Genomic DNA, 20,929 nt, shown 5'->3' on the forward strand with positions numbered 1-20,929 from the left:
GTGTCAGGGCTGGGGCACTCGGCAAACGCGCCGTGATCGTCTCCGCACCATCATGTTACTTTTTTTTTGCCGAGCGTCGGTTTCAGCTCTTGGCAAAGTATTTGCTGGGTGTCCGATAAAAAAACACTCGACAAAGAGACGTTTGCCGGCACTATAGATGCCGTGTGCTGTTTGCCGAGTGTTACACTCGGTAAATCCTTTGCCGAGTGTTTTTTGGGCAAAGCTACTATTTTCGGTAGCTATTATCATAAAATTCAATGAACATATTTTTTCTTTTCCCTGATTCATCTCAAAATTCTAAACCCTCTTGACAACGTAGAGCTTGTTCTGACACTATTATATATAGGCAAATTTTGCTGAGGGACACTGAAAAAACATGTAATTGGCTGGCACACACCGCCAAACAGAGAATTTGCCCAAAGACATCGCAAATTCATGGTTGTTTGTCCAGACACACCACGCCGATTATTTTATTTATTTCTTGATTTAGAGGAGAGAGAAGGTAGGGAAAATGTCCAAATTGCCCTCGTCTTCAACCTCCGGCTGTGTATCAATTTTTGTCGTAGCACATCGCCATGGTCGATTCGTCATTGTCCTTCTCCGACCAACCGCGTCAACGGCGGCGCAGCCCTCTCTAGCCTCACACGAGTGGCGGCGCGGCCTCCCTGGCCTTGTGCGGGCGACGACCAGGGATGAAGCGGTGGGCACTGGAGAGAAAAGTGATGGAGAAATTAGAGCAGCAGGGGGATTAAACTAGAGATTGAACAGACTAGCTATACGTCCAGATCACCAAATAACACGCTTTCCTGTAGCATGCGGGCAGTAGCAGCACGCAGGCGAGCGGCCCCTGACCCTGCACTCCGGCGGCGTGGCCGAGCAGCAGCAGCATGTGAGCGAGTGGCCCCTAACCCCTGCACTCCGGCGGCGCAGCCCATGAGCCCCGGCGGTGCGGCCGAGCAGCAGCAGCAGCACACGGGCAAGCGGCCCCTGACCCCTGCGCCCGGTGGTGCGGCCCCTGAGCCTTGGTGGTGCGGACGAGCGGGCGATGGTGGGGCGCACACGGCCAGCGCGATGGAGCTCGCGGCACGGGCGATGCGCGGAGCACGTGGCCGACGTGGAGCTCGTGGCCTAGGTGGCGCATGGACCTCCCAGCCGCCGTGGAGTTCATGGCTCCAGCGGTGCCCAGACCAACGTGCTACTGCTGCTCGTTGACGTGTTGCTGCTGGGCACGGCAAGTCAGGATCTCGCCGACTGGCTCCACGGATCTCGCACTGCTCCACCACCCCGTCGGAGTTGAATGGTGTGTTACAGCAGAAATTGGTGCACAATCAGAGGTTGAAGATGAGGGCAGTTTGGACATTTTCCTACCTTCTCTCTCCTCTAAATTAAAAAATGAATAAAATAATCGACGCAATGTGTTTCAGCAAACAACCACGAATTTGCGGTGTCTTTGGGCAAATTCTCCATTTAGCGGTGTGTGACAGCCAATTATGTGTTTTTCTAGTGTCCCTCAGCAAAATTTGCATATATATATATATATATATATATATATATATATATATATATATATATAATTTCAAAGAGCCAAAATTTTATTTTTTCATCCACCTTCCCCTAACTATATATTTGGGTAGTGAAAAGTTTTTTCCGTCTCTGCACTCACAGCCTTCATGTCTTGTACGTGACTCGAACTTATGACCCTATGTTTCTCATATTTGACTTTGTACTCATGATCCGCCTCCATACGAGTTAGAACAACCCATGTCTAGTGATAATATGGAGGCGGATTTCTATACCTACCGAGTCTCGTCGCACCGTATGAATATGTTTACTAGTAACAAATAATATAAAGATTAAGATGATGTGCCAAAAAATACTGTCACGTGCCATGTGTGTGTACTAACTATGCATTTACCTCTTTTTTCTAGAACATTTTTTTTGCGAAATTTATTTATGTGAAATTACGTACGCTCCCTAAAAGCCTAGACATATACTCCTCTGGGAGTACATACTTAAGCACCTTAAAATTAACGCGTGCCTCACTCATACTTTACCGCGTGTTTTTTATTATAAAAGCTGACCATCGGGAGGAGCCGCCGAGGGAAGGGAACGGGAACACACACACACAAAAAAGTTTCTTCCTAGAGAGAGACAGCAGGGAGCGCTCGCGCTCGCGCATGGCCGCCATGGAGTACTACAACAGCCTCTTGCCTCTGGCGCTGCTGGCAGGGCGGTGCGCCCTCGCGGCGGCGCTAGTCCTGGCCATTTCCGCGTGGCTGCAGCGGCCGCGCCGTGTGGCGGAGGCCTTCCGCCGGCAGGGCATCGACGGCCCGCCGCCGTCGTCGTTCCTGTCGGGTAACCTCTCGGAGATGCAGGCGCGGGCGGCCGCCGCGGCGGTGGCGGAGGCGGCCGGCGGCCGCGACTTCCAGAAGGAAGGCTTCGACGACTACTGCAAGAAGATCTTCCCCTACTTCGAGAAGTGGAGGAAAGCCTACGGTACGTCTCCGTCGTCAAATCGTGCGGCTTGTTATTATATATTTATATATATAGTAGTACTTCGTGCTTAATACTCTCTAGTAATTTCTTGGATTATCAGGAGGTCGCCGTTTTTCTGTCATGCAAAGGTTCTTGCGCCGTACAGTTCACGTGCCCTTAAACCCGGCCGATTCGTTTATTTTTTTATCCAGAACTATATTTTTCTAAAACAAATTCATCCAACATTCCTCCAAACCATCCAGATTCCTCCAGATTTCAGACAAGCGAACAGAGAGAGTGTGAGAGAGAAACACAATATTAATAGTAAGTTCTAGCTTGTTGCCACCTTCAGCATGGGTATACTGCTATCCCATGTTAAAGGTCTGGCATGTTATTTTTTACTAGTAGAAAAGATTGAGGTTTTTATGACAAACAAGATTTTGTGCCTTATTAAACCCAACTTGTAGAAACAGAAATGACAACACCTCATATTCTCATCTCAGTTTTACATGAGCAACATCCATGTGGGCTGTACTGCTATAGCCCCAATCAAGTTGACCATATTAACTAGTTGTAGTTTAACAATTACTGCTAGTGCGAACAATGTTGCAAAGTCACTGCTTACACCACAAGTGGGCGAAGATAACACTGCACCCCTACCCAAAGGGGGTTTGAGTTGTCAATGAAGTCAACATCAGAAAGCTAGCAAAGCATGCTAAGGAAAAGAAAAAACAGAGAGGAATGAACAAACCAATGCGTGATAGAAACTGGCGCAGTCAATTACCGGGTGTCCAGGTTCTGGATCACCAAGTATAATACTCCAGTACAATACAATTAAGAAATAAACAAATTAATAAAAAAAATTCAACAAAATATATATATACCGCCTAGCTACACCTATAGAAAGCAAAGCTAGCTAGGCATGGTAGTTGTAGCTGCGGATAATATAAGGGGGAGCGGGTGGCCATGTGGTCAAACTGTCCTGGGCTAGCTGGGCATGCACTCCAGCTCCAGTCGCGCGCGGCCGGCCGACCTGCGCATATGCATGCACGTATTAATTGCCGGGGGTGAATGAATGAACGACGTGGTATTCTAAAATTTTATAGGCTGGATCTAATCAAGGGCAGAATGAACGAGGCTGGGCGTGTAAAGTTTTGATGTCGTATCGGATATCACATGTGGTGTCGTATGAGGTGTTCGGATACTAATAAAAAAATAAATTATAGAATCCACCACTAAACCGCGAGACGAATTTATTAAGTCTAATTAATCCACCATTAGCACATATGTTAATGTAGCACTTTATTGTAATTATGGACTAGTTAGGCTTAAAAGATTCACTTCGTAAATTAGTCGCAAACTATATAATTAGTTATTTTTTAGTCTATATTTAATACTTCATACAATCAAACATTCGATGTGACAGGGTGTAAGATTTTAGGGTGAAAACTAAACAAGGCTGAATTGTCATGCCTCGTTTTTTTGGACCGTCCGGTTTGACCTATGGGGTTGCGCGATGATGCATGGCTACCATGACTAGTCACTGCTAGCTAGCTGCTGGTCCATTGTTTAGTTAATGGGCTGCACCTGTCTGCACTAGCTCAGCTCAGCTCTGCCCGTTAGATCGTGTGCATGCAGCAAACTACTGTAATTATTAGGAGCTATGGCTCGAACAGTAGTGCCATGCTGTAAATAAATTAGAAAAAGGAACAGATAGATATTTCATCTCTGGCCTTAGCTAGCAAGCCCAGTGACTGACAAACACTACTGAATAAGTAATTGCCCTGGCTGGCAGAATCGTCTGATCAGGTAGGATTTCCGTAAACGGGCATGCAAGCATGTTGCCCTTAGCTGTCGAAGCACGCACACCGATCAAAGCTCCCCATTTCGATATATACACTGACCGCAGCGGTACGCCGGTACGTGTGAGTGTGAACATGTATCGATATGCATCTGATGTAATTATATATATAGTTGCATATATAGATATATAAGAATATACTCCGTATATGAGAGAGATTCCTCTAGTTTCGGTGTTCGGTAGCCTGCATATGCTCGTTGAAGAAGAGAACTAGCTAGAATACGCATGGCTGATGTAGTTTTCCTGTTGTCCATTGGTATATACCTAGAGAATTCAAATCAGAATAATATATATCTGTGTGCAGTTGGAAATTCGGTGCATGCATGATAGCTAGCTGACTTGTTGCGATAAACATATATAATATAAGCCCGGCTGGTGCTGATTTGTTGTGAGAGGAAAATATTGTTGGCTGACTGATAAGCCCTGGCTGAAACCAATCAACAAACAGGCTGAATATTTGTAGTCGGCATAGCTTCTCATATAATAATAACTATACTATAGCCCTGTCCTGGGCATGTTAGCGTGTGAGAATGCATATCATATTTCTCGTGCATGCTAAGTTTATATAGTACATACATGCGTGTATCTGAAGACTTGTTTGCTTACATCTTGCATTCATACGTGGTGCTGTCTAGCTTGTTATCTAGGACTCTTGATTTATTAATTCTTTTCTTCCATGTCAAACCCCATCTTAATAATTGTGGAAGATAATTATTAGCTTGATTCTTCATCATAGCACGATCGATGTGGACTAGTACAAACATTAATTTCATCATAGTACGTAGGATGTGATAGCAATATACAGTATTAATTAGTTTGGCAAGATGGTTTTAATTTAATAGAACAGCAGCAGTAGTAGTAGTACTTGTTTAACGCGTGTGCGCAGTAGTAGTACTTGTTTAACGCGTATGTGCGCGCGCGCTTATTTCTCCCCTAATTCAAGTAAAGGCCGTGTTTGACCCTCAACACAGCATATACGGAGTAGCTAAATTAAACTATCCTTTAAGTCAGTCTTAATCTATAAACTTCCACAAAACTAATCAAACAACACACTCCCCCCCGCCCAATATATATATTCCTTGTTTCTCAAGAGTCAAGACACTAATAAAAAATGGAGCTAATTTAATATCGATGATGACGCCCTATATATCAATCAGCCAATGCAATTGACTTGTGGCTATGATTATTTATGAGCATGTTATAAAATTAGTGCACCATACTGTACACCAGATGACATGCTATGATTTAATTTCCAACGGCTTCAAATAATTCAACCACTAATTAAACCAGTTGTAGTACGTACCCCTCGGGGCCCCAGTCTAGCTACTAATGAACCAGGCCCAGTTTAGTTCCAAATTTTTTGGCAAAATGGGCATGGTAGCATTTTCGTTGTTATTTGACAAATAGTGTCCAATCATAGTCTAATTAGGCTTAAAAGATTCGTTTCGTGGATTTCGTCTAAACTGTGTAATTAGTTTTATTTTTTATTTATATTTAATGCTTCATGCATGCATCCAAAGATTCGATGTGATGGAGAATATGAAAAATTTTGCAAAATTTTTTGCAAACTAAACTGGACCCCAGTCCATATGCAGGTGGATCAGTTGTTTCCGGTACACGCATGCTGCAGTGCTGCCTCCCCTACCCTACAGTGGCATTGACTAGGTTATCAGCCCTATGGCTCATAGCCACTGTAGCACTCCTAGTCGTCCTAGCAGGCTAGCTGACGAAAGGATCATGCTCATGCATGCACTGTGTCATTGGTACTGCAACAACCGTGCATCCGGCCCTCTCTCGCTCGCCACGTTTAAGGACGACGTGCGTGGGACTGAAAGCAGTCTGGAGCTGAACATTTACATTTCTTTGCGTCCATGGTCCATCGATCTGTATTCTCTCTCCCTCCGATCCAACAAGGACGTACTTACTCCACATGGATCTGATGCATGCGTCGTGTCTACCCTGATCATCCCGGCCACCTAGCTAGCTACTAGGTGTACGTACGTCTAGCACGCAGCTTGATCTCGATCGAGCGATCCATTTCGTGGAGCTAGCTAGCACGTACGACATGCAGCATGATGCAGATCAAAGCTCTTTTTTATCGTCTGATTAGCTTTCCTTTGCCCAGTATAATAGGTTGAACACATGCGTCTGATGCCTAGTTGTAGTTGGCCAGAGTGCGCGCGTTGTACGTGCATGCCTATCTGTGCTGTACGGTAATGCCTCGCCATTTGCACCATCATATATATATATATATATATATATATATATATCATGTTCGCTTGCTTGTATATGATCGTGGATTATAAGCTAGAATAGTATTTTTCTCTCACACCGAACCAATCAGCAGTAAATAATCCACGATCGTTTACGACGAAACGAACAGGATAATTGTGACGTGCGTAGATGGGATTCATGTGTTGATTCGGTTTCGTTTGTGTAGTGTATAATCAGAACCATGCATGGAATCCGGCCCTGGGATATTTCCGCGCCACAGGGACAGTAGCGTATACAAGTGTCCCCGAGATCCATAGCACGCCAAATGCAAACGAATCAGTTATTAGGAATATGCCACAAGTTGAGGCGTTCGTGCGCGTACTGCTAGTTGTTGAGTGGCTTGCCATCATCGACAGGCAACTACATTTCCTCATCATGCCGATCCACGCCAGGGGGAGGAGTCCCTTTCGTGTATGAGATATAGACTCTCCTTCCGTTCCAAATTGTAAAGCCGTTCTGATTTTTCTAGAGGTGCTAAGTTTAGAATAGAGGGAGTACATACATACACGAACAACCCAAACGCACGGGATCGGAAGGATAGAATCACGGTGTGTAGCGAATGAGGCCAGCATCAGCTGCAAGCAAGCGAGCAGAAGCACGTCGCGACATTGGCGGACGTCATGGCCGACGTATATACACGGGTGGACGACGACGTGACGCGCCCGCGCGCGAAGGACGACGATGCGCTAGCGCAGCGGCCTACTCCTGCTCGAGGGCGACCGGGCGTCCCTGTTGGATCGGTGGCATGGCAAACTTGGCCTCCGATCCGCTGCTAGTACGTAGTAGGTGTGCCCCTCGCGCGCGCTGGTCCAGGCATGATATGCATGCACCCCACCCCACGCCACAACGATAGATGTGTGATGATGATCCATGCATCGATCGATCCCTTCTTCGCCAAGCAAAATGCAACGACCTCCGATCCTGGTGTGCGCACATATCTCATATACGTAGGACTAGCTGAGCTACTAGGAGCATGTCTACGTGCAGTACATAGCACATATCTCATATATCCTGCTCCTAGCTTACACCATATTCGCTTGGCTTATAAGCCGTACTTTTTCAGTCAACGAACAGTATTTTTCTCTCACAACAAATCAGTCAACAGTACTTTCAGCCAGGACATTAGTTAGTCCTAGGTATATGAGATATGTGCGCACACCACACGCACGAGCACGAGATCGACGACTGGGACCACACGATCGACAGGGCCAGCTAACTGCACGCACTGGCGCATGCCACATATGCGAGGTGGCGAATACTTCTAGTACAGTGTATGTGATTGCTTACGATGTCGGCGACTAGGGGCTTCGTTCGTACGCACGCTCACATCTCGATCGCGCGCGACGCGGACACATTCAGGTAGCTAGCTAGCAGTAGCAGAGTGATCGGTGTGTGAACACGAAGCAACAAGCGGCCGGCAAGGACGGATCGGACATCGGAGGAGGACAACCATGGCTGCGGCCCAAGTCAGCTGGTGGCTTGCGGGCGCGCGTTAACTGCATGCAGCTCTGCTCTGTTGGTTGCGGTTGCGGCGTCAATCTGGATCTGCAGAATGAATCCCGGTCAAAAATTCAGTGGAGTTCACTGATCAGTAAAGATTCAGCTGCTCAGGAATATTCTCTCCGCCCCTCTGTCCTTCCCTTCCAGTGGAGGGTACGGCGTGCGTGATGAGCGGTGAAAGGATCTTGCCGAGGCCATGTTTAGTTCCCTCCAAAACGTCAAATTTTTCAAGATTCCCTGTCACATCGAATACGAAAATGCATGCATGAAGCATTAAATATAAATAAAAAATAAAACTAATTACACAGTTTAGACGAAATCTACGAGACGAATCTTTTAAGTCTAATTAGACTATGATTGGACACTAATTGCCAAATAACAACAAAAACGCTACAGTGTTCATTTTGCCAAATTTTTCGGATCTAAACTGGGCCCAAGATACCACGGGACAGTCAGTGCGTGGGCCAGCTGGCCGGAACCACGCCGGGGAACGTGTAGCTTTGGCCGGAGTTTGTTAAGGCCAGTCAATCGATCGGTGCCCAGGATCCTTGGAGCTATGTAGGATATACACTGAACTACTCCCGCCGTTCTAAAATAACTTACGTATTGTTTCTTTAAAAGTTAACTTTTTGAAAGTTTTAATTAGTTTTATGAAGAAAAATATGTAATCCACATTTCTAGACTAGCTTATCGAACATGCATCACAATGTGTGCACATGCGGTGGAACGATGATGATACTACCTCTATCCTAAATAAAATAATACAATTTTAGGTGCATTCTTTGTTCAAGTATCTAAAGTCTAAAGTTTGATTAAATATATAGATAAACATAGTAGTGTTTATGGCATCAAATTGATACATTGTGAAAAATATATCTCATAACAAATCAAATAATATTTATTTAGTAACATAAATATGAATTAATATTTTTTAGTTGAATTCAAGATACGTTAACTCGACTGTCCTAGAATTGTATTTTTTTCCCTGAACTGCGTAAAGCTGCCGTGTGGCCCATCTATTTTGGACGACATTGGTCTCGGCCCACAGCATAAAGGCAGCGTCTCAGCCAAAAAGGCAACGGGTCGAAACAGCTGCCGCATGCACTGCCCAGCGAGCCCAATCAGACGACTTCTCTTCGAGCCCAATTAAACGACTTATCTTCGAGCCCAAGAGCATTCATTTTCAGTCCTTTTCCTTCCAGAAAATGTTCTTTTCCTTCACCCTTGTCTTGAACTGACCCGCGCCGCGCGGACCGACCGCTTTGTGTTTGTGCAGGCGAGACGTACCTGTACTGGCTACGCCGCCGGCCGGCGCTGTACGTGTCGGACCCGGAGCTGATCCGCGAGATCGGGCGTTGCGTGTCGCTGGACATGGGCAAGCCCACCTACCTGCAGAAGGGCCAGGAGCCCCTCTTCGGCCGCGGCGTCCTCAAGGCCAACGGCGCCGAGTGGCATCGCCAGCGCAAGCTCATCGCCCCCGAGTTCTACATGGCCAGGGTCAAGGTAACAAACACTACGATCGCCGCTTATTGCCATCCGATCGACCGACCTCCGCATCCGCGCGTTTGTGTTTGATTCGTCGGGTGCGCGCGCCGGCGCCGCGCAGGGCATGGTGGAGCTGATGGTGGACGCGGCGCAGCCGCTGCTGGCATCGTGGGAGGACAAGGTCGCCACGGCGCCGGGCGGCGTCGCGGAGCTCGACGTGGACGAGGACATCCGGAGCTTCTCCTTCGACGTCATCTCCAGGGCCTGCTTTGGCGGCGACTACTCCAGGGGGCGGGAGATCTTCCTCTGGCTCAGGGAGCTGTCGGGCCTCATGTCCGAGACCAGCGTCATCTTCACCATCCCGTCGCTCAGGCACCTGCCCACGAAGAAGAACCGGAGGATCTGGAAGCTCACGCACGAGATCCGGTCGCTGATCCTGCAGCTGGCGAGCGAGCGCAAGGCGGCGGCGGCGCCGGGCCGCGACTTCCTGGGCTCCATCATCGACAGCAGCCGGGACCAGCCGCGCGCGGACGACTTCGTGGTGGACAACTGCAAGAACATCTACTTCGCGGGCCACGAGACGAGCGCCGTCACCGCGACGTGGTGCCTCATGCTCCTCGCCGCGCACCCGGAGTGGCAGGACAGCGCGCGCGCCGAGGTGCTCCATGTCTGCGGCGACGGCGACCTGGACTTCGACGCGGTCGCCAGGATGAGGACGATGCACGCGGTGGTCCTGGAGACGCTGCGCCTCTTCCCGCCGTCGTCGTTCGTGGTGCGGGAGATGTTCCGCGACATGCAGCTCGGCAGCAGGCTGCGCGCGCCCAAGGGCACCTACCTCTTCGTACCCGTCTCCACCATGCACCACGACGCCGCCGTCTGGGGCCCCACCGCGCGCCGGTTCGACCCGGGAAGGTTCCGCGACGGCGTGGCGGCGGCGTGCAAGCACCCGCAGGCGTTCATGCCCTTCGGCCTCGGCGCGCGCACCTGCCTCGGCCAGAACCTGGCGCTCGTCGAGGTCAAGGCGCTCGTGGCGCTCGTCCTCGCGCGATTCTCGCTCGCGCTGTCGCCGGACTACAGGCACGCCCCCGCATTCCGGTTCATCATCGAGCCGGAGTTCGGCCTGCGCCTCCTCGTGCGCCGCCTCGGGCACTGATGATGCTGATACGCAAGTGCGAGTAGATGTTCAGTTCAGGTGTTTGGAGTTGCATTTTGTAAAGGCCTACACTAGCTAACACGTGAAAAAAGGAAAGTGCACCGTTCAACACACAAGCAATAACAAGGTTATACGTACATGAAGATGAAGGATGTGTTGATATAATATGGGCTTGGTCCATATAATATTTAATAGATAAAAAAAAACTCTGTATGTAATATCAAGTGTTGCATGGTTTAATACCATACGAGATTTTGACTGATCGCTGACTCAGCTTATATGGTTGGAATTTATTAATCTAAATTGAGAAGCTGAGAAAATGATAAAGGCGTGCCACACGCGCGCGCGTGCTGCCGCCGCCGCGGGCCGGGCCGGGGCGTGGCGGGCGCTCGGGCGGGTGTGGCCAGCCTTTTGCCACTTAATCCACATAACAACGGGAGTTACTCTCCTTGATGGTGGAGGCGAACTGATTGCGGCAGTTACCGTCCTTTCCGTTGCCTCTCTTCTTCCCGTCCATATATCCGAGTCCTCGGTCAGTTCAGATAGTCTTCTTCCGCAACCGTTCCCGAGAGACTCCACATCTCCGTAGCCTTCAGTCTTCCCCGTCTCGTTCCTCTGCGCGCATGGAGTAGCAGGAGAGCAGGTGCCTCCGGAACCCTCGTCTGCGAGAGAACCTTGCACGGGGTGCGTGGTGATTAGGTTTTTGGGGAGCGATCCGCGGCTGCTCGTCCACATACATCTTCTTCTCGGTGGTTGCCTGCGGAACATCAAGGCGTCTTCTTTCTGGTGAACCGTTCATGGGACTGCACTGCGAACATCTTCCTGCATCGACTGTGGTCCACGACTTCGAGCAACGCACTATGTCGACTAGTGCTAATGGAGCCTCCGATGCCCTCAGCATGGGACCTTCCATTGGGTACAGTCTAATCTCTATGATTTCTGTACTTTGTGTTTTTACTGTATTCACGAGTATGTCATCTCTGCATGCTGTAGTATTTATAAGAAATATACACATGCACATATATGTCGTCACAAACTTGCTAATGTTATTTTTCTGGATTAAACTGATAATGAAATTACCTAAATTTCTAACAATCCAAAAACCTAATGTTAGGCAATTTTCTGTCAGTGGTTTTGCTGCTTTGAAGCTAAATAATTTTGATGGCAAGAATTTCATGATATGGTGTGTCAAGATGGTATTGTGGTTGACTGCGATGAACTGCTATCACGCCGCACAGGGGAAGCCTGAACAGTTTACTCCTGAGGAGGAGCGAAAGTTCATGGCCGCCGATAACCTGTTTCGAGGCGCCGTGATTAGTGCACTTCATTCCAAGTATGAGAAAAACTACATATCTTACACATCAGGCAAAGAGTTATGGGATGCTCTTGAGGCAAAGTTTGGGGTTTCTGATGCTGACAGTGAGCTGTACCTTATGGAGCAGCTGTATGACTACAAAATGATTGAAAACCGTTCTGTGGTCGAACAGGCTCATGAGATACAGGCGCTAGCGAAGGAACTAGAACATTTTCTATGTCTGTTGCCCGACAAATTTGTGGCCGGCAGTATAATCGCTAAGTTGCCACCTTCTTGAAGGGGTTTTGCTACTTCTCTAAAACACAAGAGACAAGAGTTTAGCGTGGCTGAGCTTATTGGGTCTCTTGATGTTGAGGAGAGGGCGAGAGTAAAAGACAATCGTGGAAAAACAGTTGAGTCTTCCGCTGCCAATATGGTGCAGAAGAAAAACTCATTTGCATCTCGTAATAAAAAGAAGAAGAACATGCAAGAGAACAACAATGCAAAGCCTAAGCAGATCGCACAGTTTAAGAAGAAAAACAACAAAAAAGGTGGAGGTTGCTTTGTTTGCGGGAGTGATGAGCATTGGGCAAGTGCGTGCCTAGACCGTAAATATAAACAAGAAAAGAAATCAGCAAACATGGTAATTAGCGAGACTGGAGGAGGAACATCTGGGTATGATAATTCTTTACCCTTTGTTCTTTTAGTTTATCTTTCACTCGAGTGGTGGATGGACAGCGGTGCTAATATTTATATGTGTGCTGATGTTTCTTTGTTTATTTCCTATCAAGCCGACAGGAGTGAAGCCTTGCTGATGGGAAACGGTTCGCATGCACGTGTTCTTGGTGCTGGTACGGTCGTTCTGAAGTTTACTTCGGGAAAGACGGTGCTGTTAAAGAACGTGCAGCATGTCATCTCCATCAAAAAGAACCTTGTTAGTGCTTCTCAGATGTGTCGCAATGGCTTTAAAATTATGCTTGAGTCCAATAAATATGTTGTGTCGAGACATGGAACTTTTGTTGGAAAAGATTATGATTGCGGAGGCTTGTTCCGCTTATCTTTGCTTGATGATGTGTGTAATAAAGTGGAGAACAATGTTAATGTTTCGGATGAGTCGAATATATGGCATTCACGACTTTGTCACATTAATTTTGGCTGTCTCAAGCGGCTTGCAAATATGAATTTAATCCTGAAATTTAACTTAGTCAAAGATTCTAAATGTCAGATGTGTGTGCAATCGTAGTAACCACGCAAGCCTCACAAGGCTGCTGAGGCGAGGAACTTGGCACCATTAGAACTCGTTCATTCTGATTTATGCGAAATGAATGACGAATTGACTAAAGGCGGTAAACGATACTTCATGATATTTATAGATGATTGCACTAGATTTTGCTATGTGTATTTGTTGAAAACTAAAGATGAAGCGTTACATTATTTTAAAGTCTATAAAGCTGAGGTAGAAAATCAACTTGAGAAGAAAATCAAGCGTTTACGGTCCGATCGCGAGGGAGAATATTTCTCAAATGAATTTTCTGAGTTTTGCGCGGTGCATGGAATTATTCATGAGAGGACGCCACCATACTCACCACAATCCAATGGGATTGCAGAGAGAAAGAACCGCACTCTAACTGATTTGATTAATGTCATGTTGGAGACTACGGGACTATCTAAGGAATGGTGGGGTGAGGCTATATTAACAGGATGTCATGTCCTAAATAGAGTGCCCACAAAGAACAAAGAAATTATACCATTAGAGGAATGGGAGAAGAAAAGATTAAATCTCTCTTACCTGCGAACTTAGGGTTGTTTGGCAAAGGTGAATGTGCCAATAAACAAAAAGCGAAAGCTTAGACCAAAGACTGTTGATGGTGTTTTTCTTGGTTATGCTATTCACAGCGTGGGTTATAGATTTTTAATTATAAAGTCTAATATTCCTGAGATGGCTGTTGATACAATCATGGAATCTAGAGACGCTATATTTTTTTAGAATGAGTTTCCCATGAAAAATGCACCTAGCACAACTGGTCATGAATTTATAATTCCCTATGAGCATGAAAATTTTATTCCGATAGAACAAATTGAGGAATCCTATGTGCAAAATCCTGAGGAGGATGACACTATAGTCACCAGAAAAAGTAAGAGACAGAGGACTGCAAAGTCTTTTGGTGATGACTATATTGTGTACCTTGTGGATGATACACCAACGACCATTGAACAGGCATATTCCTCTCCTGATGCTGACTTATGGAAGGAAGCAGTACGGAGTGAGATGTATTCTGTTATGTCTAATGGAACTTGGAAAATAGTTGATCGTCCCTATGGGTGCAAGCCTATAGGTTGCAAATAGGTGTTCAAGAAAAAACTTAGGCCTGATGATACTATTGAGAGGTACAAGACAAGGCTTGTGGCCAAGGGTTATACTCAAAAGGAAGGTGGGAATTTCTTTGATACTTATTCATCGGTTGCCCAATTGACCACAATTCGAGTTTTGCTTTCCCTGGCAGCCTCTTATGGTCTTATCGTTCATCAAATGGACGTTAAGACAGCTTTCCTAAACGGAGAGTTGGAGGAGAAGATCTATATGGATCAGCCGGATAGGTTTGTAGCAAATGGTCAATAAAGCAAGGTGTGTAAATTATTATAGTTATTATATGGCCTAAAACAAGCTCCTAAGCAATGGCATGAGAAGTTCGACAGAACTTTAACATCTGCTGACTTTGTTGTGAATAAAGCTGATAAATATGTGTACTATCGGTATGGTGGGGGTGGAGTCATTTTGTGCTTATATGTTGATGACATACTGATATTTGGATTTAGCCTCAAAGTGATCGAGGAGGTGAAGGAATTTCTATCTAAAAACTTTGAGATGAAAGATTTGGGAGAGGCTGATGTTATTCTTAATATCAAGCTTCAAAGAGAAGGTGATGGTGGGGTAACTCTGTTACAAACCCACTATGTGGAAAAAGGTGCTGCGTCGCTTTAGATTCAGTGACTGTGCACCTGCTCCTACACCTTATGACCCTAGTGTGCTATTGAGGAAAAATCAAAGAATAGCAAGGGATCAGTTGAGATATTCCTAGATCATTGGTTCGCTCATGTATCTTGCTAGTGCAACAAGGCCTGACATCTCATTTGCTATGTGCAAGCTGAGCCAGTTTGTGTCAAACCCGGGAGATGATCACTGGCGTGCTCTTGAGAGAGTAATGCGCTACCTAAAAGGGACCATGGGCTATGGTATTTGTTATACCAGACATCCAAAAGTGCTAGAAGGCTATTGTGATGCCAACTGGATTTCTGATGTTGATGAGCTTTATGCCACAAGTGGATATGTGTTTTTGTTTGGAGGTGGCGCTATTTCCTAGAAGTCTTGCAAGTAGACTATCTTAACGAAGTCTACAATGGAAGTAGAACTCACAGTATTAGACACTGCTGGATCTGAGGCTGAGTGGCTTCGTGATCTCCTTATGAATTTACCGGTTGTTGAAAAACCCATACCGCCTATTTCTATGAACTGCGATAATCAGACTGTGATTACAAAGGTTAACAGTTCTAAGGACAACATAAAGTCCACAAGGCATGTTAAGAGACGACTAAAATCTGTCAGAAAACTGAGAAACTCCGGAGTAATAGCGTTGGACTATGTTCACACATCTAACAATCTAGCAGATCAGTTCACTAAGGGTCTGTCACGCAACATGATAGAAAGTGCATCGAGAGAGATGGGTTTAAGACCCACTTGAAATTTACTATAGTGGTAACTTGTTCTTTGTGATCGGAGATCTCGTAAAGTAGGATGGTAAAACAAGCTAGTAGTAAATTATGGAAAAAGATCCTTAGTAAGACTCATTTCTAATGCATATCTTTCCTTTCTGTAAGGCAGGCTGGCTTTTGACTTAATGTGTTCCAAGTGGCTTGTCAAAGCAAAGATGTTGTTCTATAGAACATCTTTTGAGGAACACACCTATATGAGTCAGACTGCTGGTCACAGTCTATGAGATTTGGGTGATCTCTAAATACTTATGAAAGGCACTGAAGTATGACTTATATGCTTCAAATAGAGGGATGTCTTTTGCTGCCTAGTATCAGCTAAGGACTTTAGTGACATTCACCTCACACAAAACTGTCAATTCAAGGCTTAGTCCATTGTTCAGTTGTGACTGAGTGAAACTATTGTTCTAGATGGATGTTCAACTTAACAGTCTCCATCGAAACACTGGTATATAAAAGAAATATGGTTCTAAGACTACTTTTTAACAAACCCTAGAGTTTGGTGGGGATTGTTGGATATAATATGGGCTTGGCCCATATAATATTTAATAAATCAAATAAAACTCTATGCTACGTAACGTCAAGTGTTGCATGGTTTAATATCATACGAGATTTTGACTGAACGCTGACTCAGCTTATATGGTTGAAATTTATTCATCTAAATTGAGAAGCTGAGAAAAGGATAAAGGCGTGCCAAACGCGCACGCGCGCCGCCGCCGCCGTCGGCCGGGCCGTGGGCGTGGGCAGGCAGGCGGCGAGCGAGCAGGCGGGCGTGGCCAGTCTTTTGCCACTTAATCCACGTAACAACGGGAGTTACTCCCCTTGATGGTGGAGGCGAACTGATTGCGACAGTTACCGTCCTTTCCGCTTCTGTCTCTCCGTCTCCGTCTCGTGGGATTCTCCGCTACCTCTCTTCTTCCTATCCATATATCTGAGTCCTCGGTCAGTTCAGATAGTCTTCTTCCACAACCGTTCCCGAGAGACTCTACATCTCCGTAGCCTTCAGTCTTCCCCGTCTCGTTCCTTTGCGCGCACGGAGTAGTGGGAGAGCAGGTGCCTCCGAAACCCTCGTCTGCGAGAGAACCTTGCACGGGGTGCGCGGCGATTAGGTTTTTGGGGAGCGATCCGCGACTGCTCGTCCACATATATCTTCTTCTCGGTGGTTGCCTGCGGAACGTCAAGGCGTCTTCTTTCTGGTGAATCGTTCGTGGGACTGCACTGCAAACATCTTCCTGCATCGACTGTGGTCCGCGACTTCGAGCAACGCACTATGTCGACTAGTGCGAATGGAGCCTCTGATGCCCTCGGCATGGGACCCTCCGCTGGGTACAGTCTAATCTCTGTGATTTCTGTACTTTGTGTTTTTACTGTATTCACGAGTATGTCATCTCTGCATGCTGTAGTGTTTATAAGAAATATACGCATACACATATATGTCGTCACAACCCTTCTGATGATATTTTTTTTGGATTAAACTGATAATGAAATTGGCTAAATTCCTAACAGTGTGGTAATACCAAAGAACTTTGTCAGCGCGATGTGGATTAACACCCGACAACCTGAGTTTCAGTCCACGTAAACATATCTTCTTGATTCAGTTGTTTAATTGGTACCAAACCATCAGCACTCTTGTAAATTCATGAGAAAACAGGAAAAATGACTTGAATTGGAGGCCAATTGACTGACACCAAAACAAAGCACCGTGAAAAGTTTCAGAAATCACATCAGGGAAAGGGACGGTTTCATGGAGGGGCACTCTCGCAGTCATGCTTGACGCATGAGCAATTGCGCACGTCACGGTGGCGAGACCGCGAGAAGGTGCTGTGTATCTCTTGCATCCATTCTCTTATGCTATAGGCGTTTGGTTGAGTGAACAAACGTACGACAGGGACTCCTGTGACCGGTGTCCTCTTATTTCTAACTTAGTACAGCACTAATAAAATCCCGCAGGTTGCTCGGTTAAAATCACGAAAGCGCAGTGGAGACTGATGGCGAATTTGACATCTACCGCGCGTCCGTGAAGCCAGTCTCCTCTGCGGGCTGCGGCTGTATGCCTGTATCTGCCTTGATTGGTTCGGAATGTTGGGAGCAGGTGGTGGTTTTGGTTCGAGTACATACATAAGCAAGAACGCACCTCTGTGGTGTGCCAGAGCACAACAACGCCGGGCGCACCGTGCACGAGCGAGCCGCCAAGCCGAACAACCATGTCCGAGTCCGCCGGCATGCCTCCCGAGAGCCACGGCCCGCACCCAGGCCCCCACAAGGCCGGCCGCCGCCGCCGGCGCGTCCTCCTCTGCCTCGCCTTCACCGTCCTCGTCCTGCTCCTCCTCGCCGCGGCGGCCGCCATCGCCCTGCTGGCCATCCTCCGCCCGCGGGACCCCGTCACGGAGCTGCTCTCCGTCAACGCCACGGGCGTCCTCCCGAGGGTCGTCCAGCTACCGACCTTTTCCGTCCAGCTCAACCTCACCTTACGCCTCGTGGTCCGCGTCCGGAACCCGAACCCGGCCGCGTTCCGCCACGGCGCCGCCACCACGTCGCTCTACTACCGCGGCGCCGCCGTGGGCTACGGCGAGGTGCCGGCCGGGACCGTGCCGAGCCGGGGCGCCACCATCGTCCGGATGAACATGACGGTGCAGGCCGACCGGGTCGTGGCGGCCGCCGGGATCGGGGGCCTCATCGCGGACGTGCTCGCCGGCGAGATGGAGTTCGAGGCGAGAACCGATGTGCCGGGCACCGTCGTGCTCCTCGGGTTCGTCAAGCGCAGCGTCGAGGCCAGATCGGTGTGCCGCGTCGTCATCGGCGTCGCCGACGTCAGCGTTCGTCGCCAGGAGTGCGACTACGAAGCCAAGCTGTGAAGTGTCATGATCTGATCTCGGCGATCATGCATATGGTGTGCTGTGCACGTACCGTTCGTGAACTTGTACATGTACCATATACTGTATATACATACATGCGTATATTGTCATTTTTTTTTGGAAGAATAATTGGGTGCATAGCAGTCTCTGTTCCCTATGGACCTCCACATGTTCTACTTTACTGTTTTTAGTGTGTGTTTTCTAGCAAAGGTGTCCGCAAAAATAGCACGGATATCTAGCCTTTTCATAGTAACATTTGGATTTTTCTATTGAAGAAAAATACTTTTTACAATAATATATTGTCTTTATTACACTGTGTTGGTCTTCCCTCCATACACCCGAGTGTATCCATAGCCAAATTTTATCGGGTCCAATTGCTCACATATTGAACGTGGTTGTTCCCTTGGGCTTTGAATCGTTTTCTTGCTATTCTTCTGTTTCTTATTACAAGCGGCACGAGTTTATCTTCTTCGCCAAATTAGTACTAGACTCGATTCCTTTCTCACGAGTGTTGTCTTTTGCTCTTTTTCAACATCAACCGATCTAAAAAAACTCTGCCACGCTAAACTCTTCTCTCTTGTGTTTTGGAGAGATAGCAAAATTTTTCTAAAAAGACATCAACTTAGCGATGATACCGCTAGCCACAAACTTGTCGAACAACACACGGAAATGCTCGAGTTCCATAGGTAGTGCATGTATCTTAGGAGCATGTTCCACCATCGAACGATTATCAACCACTCTGTGGTTAAATAACTGTTTCATGATGTACAACTCGTTACCAACATCAGAAAAACCGAATTTTACCTCAAGTGCATCCCATATTTCTTTGCCAGTTGTGTATGACATGTAGACGTCCACAGTGTTGTCTGCAAGAGCGCTAACCACGGCGCCTCGAAAAAGGTTATCGGCAACCTTGAAGCTTTCTCCTCCTCAGGAGTAAACTATTTGGTTTTCCCTGTGTGGCGTGGAAGTAATTCATAGCAGTCAACCACATAATCATCTTAGCACATCATCTCTTATAATTTGGATCATCAAATGCATTCGCTTCAACGCAACAACAAAACCACTAATAGAAAATTATCTAATATTATGTTTTTGGATTGATAGATATTTAGACATTTTCATGTTTAATTTAATCCAGAAAAATATTAGTAAATTCATGACATCATATATGTCCATGTGTGAACTACAATTAATCACTACAGTAGCAACCATGACGAACTTGTTGATAGTAAGCAATACAAATATCTTACTAAATACATAAACAATAAGATTATAAATATACCCAGCGGAGGGACCATAACAGAAGGCTCCGGTGGCTCCATGTGTACTAGTCGATATAGTATGTTGCTCAAAGTCAGAGACCAAAGTCGGATGTAGGAAGGTGTTCACGGTGCAGTCTCGCGAACGTCCACCAGAAAGAAGATGCAGATGATCAGCAAACAGTCGCGTTAGACGCTCCGCCAAAAACCTGATCGCCCGGCACACCCGAGTAGGCGTCGCTGATGCAGGCGTGGTTCCGAAGGCATGCTCTCCCAACGCCTGTGCATACAAGAGTTGAGAAGGGAAAACTAGAAAGCTACAACAATAGAAGAACCATGGTGTGCTTAATGTGTATGTTTCAGCCGTGAGACTAAAGGGGAGCACCTTTCTTGTAGTCAGGAGAGATGGAGAGCGAAGAGGCAGGTGATGAATGTGGACGTCATGAAGGCGTTTATTAGTTACCAGCAACCGCAATCATAATAACAAAGAGTTACTAGTAACCACAGCCATAATCATAACCTTTACAAGTTCAACCATGAACCAAAATCAACTCGTTATTAATCAGCTCAAAGTGACTAAACCAGCCCACTCGGCACCGCCATGCTGTGGATGTCCAATCTGGCCGACCCCGTGTTCGTCGCATCACACAGTTTTATTGTACCTAGTATTTAATCTATACGTTATGATTTTATTAGATTTTGATTTAATAAAATTAAGCCAAGCCTAATAAATTAAACCAGACCACTCGGCACCACCCTCGCCCGAACGGAGTAATTGCTAATGTCCCCACCCTCACCGCAAGCTATTTGGAGATGGAGAACCTTGGGTCCTCGATGGGAGCATTGGGAGGGGATCAAGACCCCGATGGGCACAATTCAAGCTTTGGCGCTAGAAGTTAGTTGCGTACTTGCGTGTTTAGTTTGCCACCGCAAGCAGTCGGCCCTCGCCACACTCACCTAGTTTCTTTTGCATGTCACAGTTTGCCCAGTGTGTGGTGACGA

The 20,929-nt window shown here is 46.8% G+C and overlaps 2 protein-coding genes across 2 annotated transcripts; both read left to right on the top strand.

The window, feature by feature from the left end:
* Positions 1-2,135: 2,135 nt before the first annotated feature.
* On the top strand, positions 2,136-10,998 carry LOC136517584 (cytochrome P450 714D1-like). The gene is made up of 3 exons (XM_066511190.1): positions 2,136-2,496; positions 9,387-9,613; positions 9,717-10,998. Exons 1-3 carry the CDS (start codon positions 2,178-2,180, stop codon positions 10,746-10,748), a joined length of 1,578 nt encoding a protein of 525 aa, XP_066367287.1. The 5' UTR covers positions 2,136-2,177; the 3' UTR covers positions 10,749-10,998.
* A 6,925-nt stretch (positions 10,999-17,923) lies between these two features.
* LOC136518698 (uncharacterized) lies at positions 17,924-18,888 on the top strand. The gene has a single exon (XM_066512383.1). The coding sequence runs from the start codon at positions 18,015-18,017 to the stop codon at positions 18,663-18,665; it is 651 nt and encodes a 216-aa protein (XP_066368480.1). The 5' UTR covers positions 17,924-18,014; the 3' UTR covers positions 18,666-18,888.
* Positions 18,889-20,929: the final 2,041 nt, after the last annotated feature.

The sequence above is a fragment of the Miscanthus floridulus genome, chromosome 17 (genome assembly GCF_019320115.1).
Source record: "Miscanthus floridulus cultivar M001 chromosome 17, ASM1932011v1, whole genome shotgun sequence".
In the NCBI taxonomy this organism is placed as follows: domain Eukaryota; kingdom Viridiplantae; phylum Streptophyta; class Magnoliopsida; order Poales; family Poaceae; genus Miscanthus; species Miscanthus floridulus.

Bases quoted from the DNA above. Each gene is read 5' to 3' on its own strand.
- LOC136517584 (XM_066511190.1), top strand. From the start codon at position 2,178: ATGGCCGCCATGGAGTACTACAACAGCCTCTTGCCTCTGGCGCTGCTG. The intron at 2,497-9,386 runs GTACGTCTCCGT...GTGTTTGTGCAG, and splicing joins GAAGTGGAGGAAAGCCTACG to GCGAGACGTACCTGTACTGG. The intron at 9,614-9,716 runs GTAACAAACACT...GGCGCCGCGCAG, and splicing joins TCTACATGGCCAGGGTCAAG to GGCATGGTGGAGCTGATGGT.
- LOC136518698 (XM_066512383.1), top strand. From the start codon at position 18,015: ATGTCCGAGTCCGCCGGCATGCCTCCCGAGAGCCACGGCCCGCACCCA.